Source organism: Phalacrocorax aristotelis, chromosome 20 (genome assembly GCF_949628215.1).
Source record: "Phalacrocorax aristotelis chromosome 20, bGulAri2.1, whole genome shotgun sequence".
NCBI lineage: Eukaryota > Metazoa > Chordata > Aves > Suliformes > Phalacrocoracidae > Phalacrocorax > Phalacrocorax aristotelis.
The window spans coordinates 6,212,844-6,229,730 of NC_134295.1; the positions used below are offsets into that span (position 1 = coordinate 6,212,844).

Genomic DNA, 16,887 nt, shown 5'->3' on the forward strand with positions numbered 1-16,887 from the left:
GACCAGCTCCCAGGGAGATCCCCGTCCTGCTCCTCCATGGATCCTGGTCCTGCTCCCAGGGGGATCCCAGCCCTGATCTTGGGAGGGGGATCCCAGCCCTGATCTTGGGAGGGGGTGCCACCCCCACTCCCAGGCTGGCCCTGCTCCTGCGGGATTCCGGCTCTGCTCCTGGGCTGATCCCGGACCCGCTCCTGGGAAAATCCAGCCCTGCTCCCGTGTAGATCCCGACTCTGCCCCCAGGGGTACCCTGCGGGGCTCCGTGGGCCCTACCCCTGTCCGGTGCCGTTGCCGCCTTAAGGCCGCTCCGGACGCGCCCCTTCCCTCGCCTCCCCTCCCCTCCCAGTGGGCGAGGCCTCCGCTCCACTGCGCACCGCAGCCAATGGGCGGGCGCGCCGGCCGTGACGTCACCGGGGCGGTGGGGTCGGTCGCGGGTGTCATGGCGGCGTACCCGGGGCAGGTGGGGCCGGGGGGCGGCGGCGGCGGCGTACCCGGGGCAGGTGGGGCCGGGGGGCGGCGGCGGCGGGGCCGGCCGGGCGGGGGGCGGCGGCCCGGGGCCGGCCGCACACCGAGCTCTGCCCCTTTCCCCAGGGCTTTCCCGGTGCAGGACAGGCTCCCGGCGCGCCCCCGGCCGGCCCCTACTCCGGGGCTCCCTACGGACACCCCCCGCCCGGGGGTCCCTACGGACAGCCTGGCGGCGGGCCTTACGGCGGCGGGCCCTACGGAGGTGAGTGGGGCCGCGAGTCCCTCCTGCGGCCGGTGCCCGGCGCCCCGGGTCCCCCCCCGGGTCAGTATTGCCGGGTCGGGGGGGTTCCAGCCCGCGTCCCGGCCCCGCTCCGTGCCGGGAGCGGTGGGCTCGGCGCCCCTCGCCCAGCGCAGCTGAACTTGCCGTGTGAACGAAATCACAACCCCCCAAGTTTATTATTTTAAAAGCCCTGAGGAGGAAAGCACCGGAGAGGCCGCAGCCCCCAGCACCTGCCGCACGGCTTCGCGGCCGCGCATCCCTCTCCCGGCGCCGCCAGGCTCTCGGGGCGCAGCCCCCTGGTTCGCTCTCCCATCCCGAGCTATGCGACGGGGGGTCTGATGTACTCCCCTTCTCTGCGGCCAGATGCTACGTGCCAGGCCCCGGGCCTTGCTCACTTGCTTTCCCAGAATCACGTAGCTGTAAAAAGCCGCTCGGAGCAGAAGTGCTGACAGGTCCCTGGGCGCTGGCTGCGTCTCCGTGAGCCACCCCCGGGGACTGACGAGCCGGCGGCCCCTCTCTGAGGGGAGGCGAGAGCCGCTGATGGCCTCTCCCTGTGCAGGTAATGCCCCACCGGGTGTGGACCCCGAAGCCTTCTCCTGGTTCCAGGCGGTCGATGCTGATCGCAGCGGGTACATCTCTGTGAAGGAGCTGAAGCAGGCGCTGGTCAACTCCAACTGGTCGACGTTCAATGATGAGACCTGCCTGCTGATGATAAGTGAGTCTAATTGCTTTGAGACAAGCCTCTGTCGGGGTGAAGCCCGGCCCAGCCTGCTTTCCCCCATTACATGAGCATCACTTACCTGAGTAGCTGGCCTGTAAGGGCTCTCTGGAGCGAGAGCTGGGCAAACTGAGCAGCTCCGAGCGCCCTTTTGGAGGAGGACACGAGTCAGGGGCCCAAAACATTGCTTGGGAAAGGGAACTCAGCTCTGCCCGAGGTCAAGTGAGGCCCTGCTCCTGGAAAACCAGGGAGATAAGGGAGGGAAAGCTCCAGTAGCGAGCCAGAATCGCCCAATTCCCCTGCTTGCCCCAGCATCAGGTTTTGATGCTGTTTCCCACTGGCCTCGTAGGAACTGAATGGTTCTGGTTGATCACAGCCCTGGTGAGGGAGGGCTTTTGGGATCCTGAGGTCTCTGGGAGTCCCTGCAGCATGTCCTTGCTCTGCTCCTCACTGCCCTGCTCCTGCTCTTTGCTCTTTTCTCCCCAGACATGTTTGATAAGACCAGGTCAGGACGCATAGACCTGTATGGCTTCTCAGCCTTGCTGAACTTCATCCGTCAGTGGAAGAACCTCTTCCAGCAGTACGACAGGGATCAGTCAGGCTCCATCAGCTTCAGTGAGCTCCAGCAAGGTGGGTGAGGTGCACAGACATGAGCCTGGCCCTTACCGAGCTCCCTGGGGACCACTGTCTGGCTCTGCCTGGTGTTTATTTCCAGCCCAGCCCAGTGACCCCTCCTGGTGCCATCCCTGCAGCGGGGCTGGGTGTCTCTGAGCTCCCAGGGTGCCTCCCATGCAGCCATGGCTGCAGTCCACACCTGTTCCTGAGCTGGGGCACACTGGGCTGGCTAAACCAGTTGTGGCAGAGCTGGTGCTGAGCCTTCCCATGGGCAGGAGATGAGGAGCCGCAGCAGGGCTGTGGTGTGAATGGTGTGAACTTCCTTCCTTAAGGAAATGCAGAATGCCCCCCCGCCCCCCCCCCCCCCCCCCCCAAGCTATGTGGCTAAATCCTGTTTTCTGGAAGGAGCTCTTGGGCGTGTGTGTCTGATGGAGGGGAAGAATGTCTGGAATTAGTGCCTTGGTTTGGTTCCTCCCTCAGGAGAGCCCTGCCCGCGCACACCCGCTGTCAGAAGTGAACACCACGGGGCAGTGGGAAATGCGTGTGTGCCAGCGCAGGGGAGGGAGGGCACAGTCACTCTCCCTCTTGTTAGGGAGGTTTAATCTGAGTGTTTCTTGCTCCCAGCTTTCTCCCAGATGGGCTATAACCTGAGCCCCCAGTTTAGCCAGCTGCTGCTGGCCCGCTACGCCCAGCGATCCTCCAACCCCAGCATCCAGCTCGACCGCTTCATTCAGATCTGCATGCAGCTCCAGAGCACGACCGATGCCTTCCGTGAGAAAGACACAGGGCTGGTGGGCAACGTGCGGCTGAGCTATGAGGATTTCCTCACAATGGTCGTGACTCGCATGATGTGACGCCCTTGGCCGAGGGCTGTGAGCTGACTGGGAGCTCTGCGGGTCTCTCCGGGAGCAGCAGCCATCCTTGGCCTCACGCTGGGATGTGGCTGAGCCTCCTCCTGAAGAACAAGCTGTTCCCCAGGCACTGTTTTCCAGCCTGAGGAGCCCCAAGTCCTGCTGGGGCCCTCTTGGCTTCAATTCCTTGCCCCACTCAATGGCAGTGGGTGCCCCATGCCAAACTGGAGCCCGGTTCTGGGGCCATGCCATCGGGTGGGCAGCCAAACCAGTAGCAAACCTGTGCCATGCCTCCCAGGGAGCGCTTAGATTTTCCCTCGCCAGACAAAAAATCATGCTTAAACCCCATCTGCTCTATCCCTCTGCTTGGTGGGATGTCTGCGGTGGAACATCCCTGCCTCGGTACGCTTCTGGGGACTTTCTGGTGACCAAGAGCTGAACCTTCGTTTGATAAGCAGCAGGAAGGGCTCAAGTGATGGCAGAGCTCGTCTTTCCTTGCTTTGCAGACTGCCCCTCCTCACTGGAAGCACTTCCAACCCCTTGGCTGTGCTGGAGACACTCCGCCTTTCCTGGGGGTCTGAGCCCCGTTTCTCTCCGGGCTGCTGGAACGGGCCATGTTGCTGCAATCACCCCCTTGTTGCCAATGTCTGTCTCGATTCACCTCTGTCTGCTGAAGCCAAACTCAGAAACGGTTTAGAGCTTATTTTTACAGCTTTTGAATAAAAGGCAACGTGCACTGGTCGCTGGGTGGTTTGTGTCTGCGGAGCGGCTCACGGGGACGCTGCCCTGCCCCATGTCACCCTCTGCGGGGTCAGCAGCAGCTCTGGGTGCAAGGAGGGGACGTGTCCTCTTGTGCCTGCAGCCCTGCTCTGGGTGCTCCTCCCAAGGCTCAGTACACCTTCCAGAGGTTAGTTCTTGCACATTTTGTGTCCACTTAGAGCAAATAAGGCGCTGGGGTCTCCTGCTAAGATTTGACCAACGCAAAGGTTTTCTTTCCTGTGGTTTTAAAGTGGTGACCTTGATGGGAAATCTCCAAGATGCTTTGTGAGAGGCACGTTGTTATTACATATTTGAAGGAATTTTTATAGAAGAAAATATTTTACATGCCAAGTAACTTACTGATGCTTTCAGAAGCAATAACCAGCTGTTGGTGTTTTCCTCAGCTTCAGCCAAAGGCAAGGCTTTTTGTTCTAGAGCATTATTAATTCCAACAATTTTTCTTGTCTTCTGTTGAGCCAGAGCTGCCCAGCCTTTCAGAGGGGTGTAAAGCAGTGGCTGTCACCCACGCTGTGGCTGTCACTGCCTGGGCCAGTTGTTGCCCCTCCTGGCCGGGGCCAGGTGGCAGGGGTGACTGGGGGTGTGACCCCAGCTGGGGGTGAGTGAGAGTGTACATACAGATAACAGCCAGGGAAGTCTGTCGGGGTGTGTGTGTGCGTGCACACAGGAGTGTGTCTGTGTATGGAGACAGCCCTGTGTACATACATGTGCACCCAGTAAGACATGCCTGTGCATATATGTCCTGGTTTCAGCTGAGATAGGGATAATTTTCTTCCTAGTAGCTAGTGTGGGGCTGTGTTCTGGATTTGTGCTACGGTGTCGATAACATGGAGATGTTTTAGTTGCTGCTGAGCAGTGCTTATGCTAGGCAAGGACTTTTCCAGCCTCCCCTGCTCTGCTGGGGCACAGCCAGGACAGCTGATGCAAACTGACCCCAGGGATGTCCCACACCACATGGCGTCATGCTCAGCATATAGAGCTGGGGGAAGAAGGAGGAAGGGGGGGGATGTTGGGAGTGATGGCGTTTGTCTTCCCAAGTCACCGTTGCACATGACGGAGCCCTGCTTTCCTGGGGGTGGCTGAACACCTGCCTGCCCATGGGAAGGGGCGAGTGAATGCCTTGGTTTGCTTTGCTTGCATGCATGGCTTTTGCCTTACCTGTTAAACCACCTTTGTCTCAGCCCACAAGTCTTCTCACTTTTACTCTTCCGATTCTTTGCCCCATCCCACCCCGGAGGGGGAGGCATGAGCGAGCCAGCCCCATGCTGCGTGGGGCTGAGTTGCTGGTTGGGGTTAAACCACAACAATATATAAATATACAAACGCACACAGAGATAACCCTGTGTATGTACAGGTGTTACACAAACCCCACGCGCACTCTGACCCCCCCCATGTGTATATAATGCGTGTGTCTATATATATGGGCGTGTATAGGGACATGGACACACATAGAGGTGGGGGGTGTTGGGGTGGGTGGAGGTTGGTGTGTGGGTGTGTGTGAGTATAGATACAATACACAAGGGGGGGGGGGAAGAATTTTACCTGCATATAGAGGGGTGGCTGTGTGTGAAAACGACGTATATACACAATACGGTCTGTTGGGTGGGGGTGTGTCTGTATATCTATATATCTAACTATATCTATTTATATATCTGTGCGTGTATCTATCTAGCTAGATATATAGATATACATACACCCCGCACCCCCCGCAGTGGCGGTCCGTGGCCCGGTGTGTAAGCGGCAGCGGCACCGCACACCGCTCCCACAGCCTACACCTGTGTGGCTCGCCCTCCCCGTGCCTGCCTCTGCGGCCGTGTGTCTGTCCATACACGGCGTCTGTCCGTGCGCAGGTGCAGGCTGTCACCACCAGGTGGCGACCAACGCCACCCTGTGGGTGCCCCCCCCCCCCGCCCCGGGTGCTGCGGGGCGGGGCTGGGGGGGGCGGGAAAGAGGGAGGAAACGCAAAGAATAAATAAAGTTTTTAAAAAGCAACACTGTCCCACCCCGTCCCCACCCCCAGCCCACCCCCGCCCGCCACCCCCCGGGCCGGCTCCGCTTCCCCACCCCTCCCGTGGCCCCGCTGCAGTGGCCGGGGTGGCTCTGGTGGCACTCCTGGCTCTGGGGGCACGCTTCTCCGGGGTGGCACATCTCGCTGCGGTGGCCAGGGTGGCTGTGGTGGCACACATCGCTGCAGTGGCATATGTCACCGTGGTGGCACATCTGGCTGTGGTGGCACACCTGGCTGCGGGGTGGCCGCGGTGGCATACCTCGCTATGGTGGCACTCCTGGCTGTGGTGGCACATCTTGCTGCTGTGGCACACGTTGTTGTGTGGTACTCGTGGCCGCGGTGGCATTTGTCACTCGTGGTAGCACTCATGGCCGCAGTGACACTCGTTGCTGTGGTGACACTCATAGCACACGTGGCCGCGGTGGCACAGGTTGCTGTGGTGACACGCGTGGCCGCGGTGGCACAGGTTGCTGTGGTGGCTCTCGTGGCCACGGTGGCATTCGTCACTCGTGGTAGCACTCGTGGCCGCAGTGACACGCATTGCTGTGGTGACACTCATGGCACACGTGGCCGCCGTGGCAGAGGTTGCTGTGGTGGCACGCGTGGCCGCGGTGGCAGCTGCAGCGGCCCGTGTGGCCGCGTGTGCCCGTGGCGGGTCCAGCGCTGGCCGCTGCTGCTGGCCGAGGTCACGGGGAGGCGGCGGGGCCGGAAGGCGCACAATGAGCGGGGCTTATCTCACCCCGCAGCCCTTCCCGGGGCTGAGCCACACGCGAGGCCACGGCTGGGTCCCCCCCTGGGATGGGGCAGGCAGGGGACAGAGGGGCCACCGAGCGGGGCTGGGGAAGGAGGACCCTCATGGACTGAGGCTTCATTAATTTTATTTACAAATAATAAAAAGCATAATAAATACAAAAATCCTTAAAAGTACAGCCTTGGGGACGAAGGTGAAGGGGGACCTGGGGTGTGCTGATGTGTGGTCCCTGATTGTGGTCCCACCAGGACAGGGACACCAGGGTGCTGAGCCCTTCCCTGTCCCCACAGTCCCCTGGGGGGGGTGGCAGGAGCCATAGCACCATAGGGACAGGCAGTGGGGATGGTGGGGACCCCATCCTCATCCCCAGCTGCCAACACTCAGCCTTGGGGCTCCTCCAGCTCCAGGGGCATAGACAAACCTCCCAGGCACTGCTGAGTTAAAGATAACCCCCTCCTCCCCAACTCCAGCTCCAGGGAAGTGGGGCAGGGGGGTGGGGAAGATATGGGGGTGCAGGAGCCCTGGGGTCCCACTGCAGCGCTCCCCCACCCCGTGCCCAACCAGCACGCGGGGGGGGGTGAAGCCGCCAGCACTGGCTGGAGCGGGGGGTGGCCGCCTTTGAAGAGTCCCCGGGTGCCACCAAAGCCCAGCCAAGCCCCGGGCGGGGGGATTAACGGGTAAATCCCACGGGATGGGGGATGGGGCCCCGGGGCACCCCCAGCCACAAGCCCTGTGCATGCACCACTGCACCCAGCCGCCACGTCAGCACGGGGGGGCCCGTGTCCCCAGGGGATGGGAACGCAGGGGACTGTCCCATTTCCCTGCCCGGTGGCACGGGGCTGCGTGGGGGTGCCACCCCACAGGTGCCCCCAGGAGGGGACGGAGGGGCTGCGGTGCTGGGCAGGGCCATCGTGGGGACAAGGTCATCTGCGGGGCGGTGGGGCCCCTGGGTGGGGGGGCCCCGTGGGCAGCGGGGCGCTCACTTGTGGGTCATGTCCTCCATGCTGACGCGGCCCCAGACGCCCACCACGAAGCTCTCCACCTCGCACTCGTTGACGCCGCGGGCGATTCGGAAGTGGCCGCCCTCGCCCCATGCTGTGCCCCAGGAGTTGGCCGCTGTCTGCGGAGGGGACAAGGGACACGGCTCAGTGCTGGGTGGCCCAGCTGCACGCCTCAATCCCTGCGCTGGATCCCACCTGGGCATGGGAAAGCAGCACTTGCACCCACCCACCCCAGTGGCTGAGCCCCAATAAACTCGTGACACCTGCCAACACTCACCCAGTATTTTTGAATCCGGCCATCAGGCAGCTGCTCTTCTCCCCACCTGTATTGGAAGGGCAAGGGCAGTGAGCGGAGTCCCGGGGCACCCCCTTGAGCTGCACCCCGTACTGCAGGCATCACCCCACCTGGCACTGCGATAGCAAGATGCTGTGCTGACCCCGCTCGTTTGCTGGTCCCGGCCCCCACCCCAAGGGCCAGGCCGAGGTGTTTACGTCCACTCCCAAAATACAGCAGGTATATTTAGACTTGGGGAGGGGGAAGGAAGCTGCTGGCACAGGGCAGCCAGCCCTGCTCCCCTCCTCAGGCTCTGCACCTCCAACCTGCCCCCCCTCCATTCCAGCGGGGTGAGCACTGCACACTCACGTCCCTTGTGGCTGCAGCCCCGGGGGCAAGCATCGCCCCCGGCACAGCTCCCCCCATCGCACCCCGCACCCTCCTTCCTTCCCCACTTCCTCTCCCTGCCCAGAGGAAGGGGACGCCTTTCCTCACCTGAAGAATACATTTTTCCTGCCCAGTGCGGGGCTCCCTGCACCCCCTGAGGCCCCCACGCCACCCCCCCACCTACCCAGTGATCTTGACTGAGTGGGTCCCGTGTCGCTGGTGCTTCGGCCCCTTCCCCTCGGCCACTGGTGTGTGCTGATAGATCCCACTCTTGTACATGAAGAAATCCTCGTGCACCTCCAGGATGGCTGCGGGCAGGGGGAGAGGGTCTGGGGACACTGGCCATGCCCCAGGGGACGGGGCACCGAGCTCCCGGGGCTCCTCGTCCCCCCCCACTGGAGGATATAGGCACCAGGGACATGGGGCATCGCCTGGGATGGGGAAGGGGTAGCCAGATCCTCCCCCAGGTGATCTGACAAGACTCAGAGAGGATTGAAAAAAATAAAGTAAAACAAAACCAACCGCCTGTGATGGAGATTAAATCTCAGGAGTTAATGAGCAACAAGTGCCCACTGGTGTGGGCAGCGTGACGGGCACCCTGGGGCTGGTTTAGCACTGCCTGGGCACATGGCTAAACATGAAGCAGGGAGAGGAGCCGGCAGGGAGGGGGGTCCTGGCTCCCACACCAGCCCCCAGCAGGGCAGCTTCCCCCACCCACCTCATCCCCCCAGCCATTGCAACACCCAGCTTTGGGGTACGCAGGTGGGGTGCCCATTCTGGCTCCCTACCTTGCACGGGGCCATTCTCCAGCAGCTCCTTCATGATCTCCTTCTCCTGCAAGGGCAGAGCTGGGTGGTACCAGGGCTGAGACCCCCAGAACCGCCCTCCCCACCCCCCAGGTGTTTCGGCACCCACAGGTGGGTGTTGTGGAGATGCCGGGTGGAGGAGCAGCTCCCCTGGGGGCGCCGTGGCGGGTTTTTCCCTGGCTTCATTTCCAAACTTGGCTTTCCCAGGCAAACCATCCCGAGCCAAGCCCCTTCCCGCTTCCCACACCAAACGGCTCCTGCTTCGCCCACGCTGGCGGCTCTGCCCGGCCCAGCCCCATCCCGCAGGCACTCACGCTGGAGGAGAGGCGGTAGGCAGGGGTGGACTGGTAGATCTCGTTGGCGTGGGTCTGGGGGTTGGGGCAGCGTGCCGTCGCCTGCCGCTTGCCCCTGCCCATGGAGCGGCTGTGCATCATGCAGGGCTGTGCCGCCGGCTGGCTCTCCTGGCTGGTGAAGGGGTAGCACTCGTCTGTCACCACCCTGGGTAGAGGGACAAGGACATGAAGATGGCCACCTGGCTCCATCCCTCAACCCCCCTCCCCAAAACCCCCTCTCTAAAACCCCACTCTCCATCCCACCTGGGCTGGCAGCCCTCAGTCCCCACCTGCCCAAGGGACAGCCCTGGGGTTGTGCACGGGACACCTGGGGTGCCGATCCCAGGCTCTCCCCGGGTAATTGGAGCCTTGAACCCCCTTATCCCACCCAGCACCAGGGCAGCCTCTGCCCCCCATCCCATCCCCACTCACCCTCGCCTGCGGAGGTACCACCAGGCGCCGTCCAGCCGGCCCCCGCTGCAGCCCCGCTGGTTGCGGGTATCGCAGGACAGGAGGTTTTGGGGTGACAGGGCAGGCGTCATGTGTCCCATGGAGTGGATGGAGATGCGGTCCGAGGCGACAGCTGGGAGCGAGCAGGGGGTCAGGGAGCAATGCCTGCCCCCCTGGGTCCTGCCCTGCTCCCCAGCCCTGCGGCAGCAGGTTTAGTCCCTGTGCCCACTGGCCGCCCTGTCCCGCCCCGTCCTGTCTCACCTGCCGTGGAGAAGGCCCAGGACCCGGCGCAGTTGCCCTGGTCCAGGGGCTCGTGGATCATCCCGGGCCACTTTGCAGCTGCGTCGAAGTGTCGGGGCAGCACCTCGTTGGAGTTCATGTTCATCTGCGGAGGCAGAGCTGAGGCATGAGGGGTGCTCACGGCACAACGACCCGCTGCAGCACCCCATCCCCAGCAGCTCCCGGGGCATCCTCGGAGCTACGGTCCCCAGCCAGCGTTAACATCCCCCAGCCCCACTGCAGAGCCCCTCGGGATGGGGACACCTGCAGCCCTGGCTGAGCATGACCAGGATTCGGGTGTCCCCTTGTCCCAGAGGGGCCGGATCCCTCAACCTTCCCTAAATTTGGGCTCCTCAGCCTCGGTGGATGCTCAGGCAATGGCAAGCACCAAGTGCCTGGTCTCAGACACCAGCAAGGGCGGCGCTGCCCGGCCGCAAGTGCACAGCACCGGGTGCCTCAAGCCCCTCATTGTGGCCTCTGGCCGGCCCTTGCCCGGCCTCTGAATCACGCCCAGCCTTTCCGCTTTGGCGGGGGAGGACAGTGCTCCCACCCCGGCCGCACACAGCTCAGCCTTCCTGGGGAGGACACAGCCACAACACCCGGCTTATCCCAACGCAGGAAGCTCCTCTAAAATTAAACCGCACCAGGAGTCAAGGCCACAGCGCTGGGCGTGCACCACGTGTGACGCTCGCTCCCCACCAGCACCCATGGGACCCCCGGCCGCTGTCCACCCTGAATGGGGACCACTTTCGGCTGCAGACCGGGGGCAGGTGGAGGCACCCTGCTCACAAAGCGCTGGCGCAGCCGGCTCTGCCGACTCAGCAGTTGCGGGGCCGGCTTTCCGATGGGAAACCGGCATGGAGGAGTGGGGGAAAAAACAACACTGGCAGCCCGGGGATTGTCAGGGGGAATTTGCTGAGCTGCTGTCTCCAAACACAAGGGCAGCCCGCGGCACCCACCCGACACGGCCCCTTTCCTGTCTCCCCCCGGCGTCAGAGCCCCTTCCCAGGGGTCAGCAACACTGCGGGGACATCACTAGCGGAGGGGATGGTGAAGCATTGGGCTAAGCCATGGGACAGGCAGGGTCAACCCTCAGCGTGCCTCAGTTTCCCCTTGCATCCGAGGGGCCTGGGGGGTTGCCTGGGGGTGACTCACGTGCATCTCGTTCATGTTCATGACGGTGGGAGAGGGCCAGAAGGTGCCCAGGCGGTGCCGGATCCCATCCTCCAGCGTCATGCCCCAAAACTGGCTGTAGTTGGCGGCTCTCCAGCTGTGCGGCAGGAGGGGGCATGGGTCAGGGGCGCCCCAAAAAGCACTGAGGGGCAAAGCATCCCTCTCCCATCCTCCTGGTGCTCGGTCCTTACCCAAAATTGCCCCTGTTGACAGCGTCAATCAGCTCCCCATCCATCAGGCAGGCATGGTCCTCGCACTGCCACTGCCCGCCGGGGCCGCAGGTGCTGCAGGGGAATGGCACCGAAGGGGACAGTCAGCCAGGGAGGGACGGTGCCCTTGGGGTGAGCAGGGGAACCCCGTGTGGGTGCTGCCCCCACCCAGCTGGGGACCCGCTGCTGTTGTGGGCAGCCAGCGTGGGGCTAGGGCTGCTTCTGCACCAGGGTGTGGGGGTCACACTGGGGCTCAGCACCTCAGGACAGGGTGAAGCTGGGCCAGGAGCTGGCAGGCAGCCCTCTGCATGGCCCTGGGGGCTCTGTTGTCCCCCCCCCTCCCCGGTCCCCGCAGGAGCCCGGAGGGCAGGCAGAGCATGGGACAGAAAATTAGCTGAAAAGCAGCCAGGCCTGCAGAGTTCAGAGCGGGGCTTGGACGCCAGCCCAGGGAGGGGATTCGGGGCTGGCTGTACCCCTTCCAGGGCAAGCCACTCTGGCCACGTTAGCTGGGAGCCCTGCAGCACGCTCGGGGAGACCTGGGGCAGGGGTGGCTGGGGGAGATGTGCCGGGTCTAGGTCCCCCTGGGGAGCCCTGGGCTGTGCTCCCCCCGCCCGGCGAGCAATGCTTGGCATGCTCCCTCCTGCCCGCCGGCCGAGCTCCCGGCACACTCTTCCCTTTTAAGGAGCCGTGTAAGGCTGGAGCCGCGTCCTGCCAGCCTGGCCCCGATCCCGCCGGTGGCACCTGCACCCCCAGCCCTTGCCCCATCCCCACCCCTGAGCGCTCCCGGCGCTGTGCTGGTGACCCGCATCTGGCTGTTAACTCCTGAGGGACTACCACAGGAGCACCTCAGGGTGCAGCTGGTTGGGTGCCCACAGCAGCCCCCTCTGCCTCACCCAGGCATTACATTTGCCCCCTGCCACGCCCCCCCAGACCCCCCGGGAGCCAGGCAGGGACAAGGTCTGGGGTGAAGCACTGTGGGAATTGCTGCTCTCCAGGTGCCAAGTGTGGGGGAAGAGGGTTTTGGCAGAAGACCCTCAGCCCCCGAAGGCCAGTGCTGTTGGGGGAGGGATGCTTTCCCAGCAGCAGGGAACAGTCATCCAAGGGCACGGCTTGGGGACATCGACCTTTCCCCAGGGCTCGGGAACATCCTCCAGCCCTGGGTGCCTCCCTGTCACGGTCCCAGAGAAACGCCAGGCAGCATCGGGACTCCAGGGAGGGGTCAGGCTGGCTTTTCACTTCCAGCTCCAGCGCACACGCCTGCACACACATGCGCACACATGTGCTCATGCCCTTGCGCATACCCTAGACGGAGCCTTTGATTTCCCTTATCTGCCTCATCGTTGTGCTCCAGCCAGCCCCGCTGTGTTTGCTCCTTGTCTACGGGCAGATCTGCACCCGCAGGTTCCCCTATCCCCCACCTCCGGAATGCCATTAATACCACCGCAGCCGTTTCCAGATAAACCCCACGCTGCTCGCTGATGCAAGCCGCGGGCTCCTGGCGTGCAGCACAGACGGGCTGCTTGCACCCAAGCAGGCAGCAGGGCTGGACTCTGGCCGCCTGGCATGGAGCTGTGGCAGCTGCCAGCAGCAGACGCGTCCCGTCAGGCTTGGGCAAGCTGGGCTTGGACCAGCGCGGCCAGAAAAACCCCTGCAGCGCCGGGCCCGCGTCGGCAGCCCGCAGCCAGCCCGGCTGCGCGTTCACCCGGAGGAGCGAGCAACTCCCACAAAGGCATGTGCTGAAACTTGGGAGCGGCTCAAGGCCCCAGGCTCTCTGCTTCAAATATGCCAGAGCAAAGGGATTTGGCACTGGCCCCCACCACCCAGCTCGGGCCCTGCGCTCCCGCTCCCCCCGAGCCGGCTGCGGGCAGCCCTGGCACTCGCAGGCCCCCCGACGCCGTTCCGGTGGTACCCGCATGGCACGGGGAGCGCGGAGGCACTCACCACAGGTTGCAGTTCTCCCGGTACGTGGCTCCAGTAGGGAAGTTGCGGCCGGCGCGGGCACAGCCTGGATGGGAGAAGGGAGAGCCCTGGTGAGCACCCAGCAGCATCAGGGGTCCCACCAGCACCCCCATGGCTCCAGGGGGTAAATACCAAGGGAAAAATAAATCCAGTCCTTAAAGCCAGGCAGGTGCCCGGCTGCAGCTTGGCACCTCCAGACCAGTGTGCCCATCTAGCTGGGGCACGATGGGGACCAGTTTGTGCCCCACAGCGCAGGGTGGGAGCAGGGCTGGCTCGGCACTGGGAGGGTTAACTATGGGGTTGCGTGTGGGGCTGCCAGAGCAGAGCCGGCTTCGAAGGCACAGGCTGGCGGGACTGGGATAAAGAGGCCAGTTGTACCCAGGAGCTGGCTTCGCTCTGCAGGGACTTCTTAGGCAGCCTTGTCCTGTGCAGCGGGGGCTGCCCGTGCCCCCCGCTCGCCCCCGGCCGCCCTACCCACCACAGCTGCTGGGTGGCTTAAGTCAGAGCCAGCATCTGCCTGCCCCAGACATGACCGGGGAAGTCAGGGCACCATCCACCCCTGCTTTGTCCCACCAGTACATGCCACTGGAGCTGCCCCTCTGCGCCCTGCCGCGCCATCTGTGGGGAGGTGCTGGGGACAGGCTGTGGGGGCTGCAGGCTGCTCCCAGCCCTGTTTTTGGGAGCCCAGCTCCAGCCCAGCCACTTTCCACAAGTTTCTGCAGCTCCGAGGGGTCCAGAGCGGCTCTGAGCGAGGGCAGGGCTGGGCGGGGGTCGCGCCAGCTGCATCCATTATCTGTAGGGGCACGAGCAGCATCACACAGCATGTCGGGCACCTCAGGGCCACCCCTGGCACCCACAGACCCCCTCCCAGCTGGGCTGGGTGCTGCCTCACCTGGAGCCTTGGGGAAGGGGGGCGGGATGCCCAGGCAGTACTCCCAGAAGTCAGGGCAGCAGTCGGAGATGGTGCGGTTGCAGAAGAGGTCGCAGTAGCAGAGGGTGTCGTGGTAGGGCACGGTGCAGCCGTCGTTGCGGCCGTGGCAGCAGACATCCCCTCGCTGGCAGTAGGACCCACCAGCATCGTAGACCCCGTGCTCGTACAAGCCGGGGCCCAGCTCCCGGCGGGTGCGCACCCGGGAAGCCAGGGCCGCCTCGGCCAGCAGCCAGAGGCAAAGCAGGGCCCGCAGCAGGCGCATGTTGTCGGCAACGTCCCCAGACCTGCAGCCGCTGCAGAGGGAGGGCAGTGAGTGTGGGGTGGGGGGCAGCCCGGAGTCAGGGGTCCTGCGGGCACAGGGCAGCGCCGCACCCTACGCCAGCCCCATCCTGCTGGGTTGCCCACCCCAGCCAGCACCCAGCACGCCGCCTGCTGAGCCCCGGGCCACGTCCCGGGCCACCTCGGCCCCTCCCTGCCCTCCCTTGGGATGCTCAAAATCTTCAGGTTTCTTAAATCCCCTTGCCACCACCCCGGCTCCAGGGACCCGCAGCCGCGGCACGATGCCCCCGAAACACCGGCTCCCCCCGGGTGCTCACCCCCTGGGTGGCCGAGGGGCCCCGTGCCCACCCAATCCTTAACCCACTGCTCCAGAAGCAAAACCCCAGCGGGACGGGTCCCCCCAGGGCACCCGGTGGGTGCTGCCCGGGCCCTGGTCCCCGCCGGCAGTGTGATGAGTTCCCAGTTCTCAGCCCGCGGTGCCGGGGAGGGAGTTGGGGACCGCGGAGGAAGGGAACGAGGGGGGGACGCTGGTCCACGGAAGCACGGGGAAACCACGAGAGTCCGACCCCCGCCCGTGCACCCCTGCCCCGTACCTGCCGCGCCCGCCGCTCCGCTCCGCGCCGCCGCTGCCGCCGAGCGCCTCCCCCGGCCCCGCCGCTCCTTATAGCCGCGCCCCGGCCGGGGGGGCGCGGGAGGCGCCGGGGGCAGCCGCGATCCGGCCGGGCCGAGCTGCCCCTCCCCGGGCGGAGCGGAGCGGAGCGGAGCGGGACGGGGCGGGGGTCGGGCCCGGGGCTCCCGTCGGGGCGGGCGGAAGAACTGCGGCCCCGACGCCCCCCGGTCGGGCTCCCCGGTGGCACCTTCTCCCCCGAGGGTTCTCCGGGCTCCTGCTCCCCGTGACCCCCACCCCGTCCCCTCGCAAACTGGGGGGGTCCGGCAGCCCTGCCAGCACCCCCCACCAGCTCCATCCAGGGAGTTCCTCGCTGCTGCCCGGGGCAGGGTGTAGGGAGAGGAGAGGGGGACTGTGTGACTCCCCCCCTCCCAGCACCCCGGCTGCAAGGTGGGCAGCTGGATGCAAGTGACACATGGACATCCCATCACAACGGAGCCACTGTCGCTTGGACTCAGCCCCATGGCCCCGCTGCCAGCACCCAGACAGTCACTCAGGACCCGGGGAGGGGGGGTCTTGGCAACCCCACAGGCCCCTGCTCCCCCTGTAGCAGCCATACTCGTTGTAGGGTTTTGGCTGCCTGCCCTGGGGGCTCCTGCCTGCCTCTGACCCATGAGGAGCATCTCCCAGCCGCTGCCAAAGGATTCCTCGAAGATGCCTCATGGCAGCCAGGACGGGAGGCACCATGGGTGGCGGGAGGGAGCAGGGCTCCCTGGGCGGCCGTGGGAGCCAGGGCAGGGGCTGAGCCCAGGGCCACGGGCTGGAGGGCTCCTGGCTCCCAGCTGCAGCCCACGGGGAGGATGCTGAAGCCTGTCAAGGTGTGCTTGCACCCCGGTGCCCGCGCGTGGGGAGCAGAGTGTCCCACTGGGCATGAGGGTTGCCTGCTCCCTGGGACCCTAGGGAGCTCTAGGTGCCCAAACAAGGGTCCTGCAAGAGCCCCATCCTCTGGGACCCCCGCCTGGCTGCTCAGCCAATGCTCTTGGAAGGGCCTTTTCCTGCAAGCGTGGCCTTGGGCAGAGCACGCCGAGTTTGAGGGCTGCTGAGCGCCTCAGGAAGGAACTGGGTCCAGCCTGGAGTCCGACTGTCTCCAACTACACGTACTTTCCTCATGACGGGACCAACAGAAATCCGGAGTGAGTCACAAATTCCTCAAGACCCTCAGGGGACAAAGCAAAGCCACTGGTGAAAAGGGCATCCCCAGCTTCTGCTCCCCATCCTTGTGCTCCTGCCAGGCAGCTCCCTGGAAGCGGTTGAGGGTACCGTGGGACGCTGCTGGCAGAGCTGGCCCCTTCCCGTTCCCGTTCCCGTCACAGCCCCCAGCCCCCCCCCGACTGATAAGGGCTCATGTGCAGAGGCAGGAGCAGTGACAGCCCTGGCGCTTGCAAGCCTCCCCCCCAACCCCTTCCAGCGGCTGAGCTCAGTGTGCCAAGCGTCGCTCTCGGTGGGATGCAGCGAGCCGGCACAGCAGCGTCATACCTCGCTGAGTCCATCTGAAGTTGGTGTGTCCTCACCCCGCCCCCCATTTCCTCACCAGCCAGGCCTGTCCCCGCTCCAGGGAGTGGCAGGCTCTCACACACGTCGGAGAGCCAAGGTGGAGGAGGGCAAAGTCCAGCCGGGGCACCTTGGGCTCACGTGGCCACGGGAAGCAGAGTGGAGTCCCATGGGCCGGCACGCATGC

At 64.6% G+C, this 16,887-nt stretch overlaps 2 protein-coding genes across 2 annotated transcripts; one reads left to right on the plus strand and one right to left on the minus strand.

Moving 5' to 3' along the window:
* Positions 1 to 362: 362 nt before the first annotated feature.
* Positions 363 to 3,667, plus strand: PEF1 (penta-EF-hand domain containing 1). The gene is made up of 5 exons (XM_075114746.1): positions 363 to 457; positions 589 to 724; positions 1,302 to 1,457; positions 1,947 to 2,090; positions 2,700 to 3,667. Exons 1-5 carry the CDS (start codon positions 380 to 382, stop codon positions 2,927 to 2,929), a joined length of 744 nt encoding a protein of 247 aa, XP_074970847.1. The 5' UTR covers positions 363 to 379; the 3' UTR covers positions 2,930 to 3,667.
* A 2,905-nt stretch (positions 3,668 to 6,572) lies between these two features.
* Positions 6,573 to 15,227, minus strand: TINAGL1 (tubulointerstitial nephritis antigen like 1). Its single transcript, XM_075114726.1, has 12 exons — positions 15,136 to 15,227; positions 14,225 to 14,556; positions 13,315 to 13,378; positions 11,356 to 11,448; positions 11,147 to 11,261; positions 9,974 to 10,097; positions 9,695 to 9,845; positions 9,245 to 9,428; positions 8,913 to 8,958; positions 8,309 to 8,432; positions 7,741 to 7,786; positions 6,573 to 7,582 (listed from the first exon to the last, which is right to left on the minus strand). Exons 2-12 carry the CDS (start codon positions 14,523 to 14,525, stop codon positions 7,442 to 7,444), a joined length of 1,389 nt encoding a protein of 462 aa, XP_074970827.1. The 5' UTR covers positions 14,526 to 14,556; positions 15,136 to 15,227; the 3' UTR covers positions 6,573 to 7,441.
* Positions 15,228 to 16,887: the final 1,660 nt, after the last annotated feature.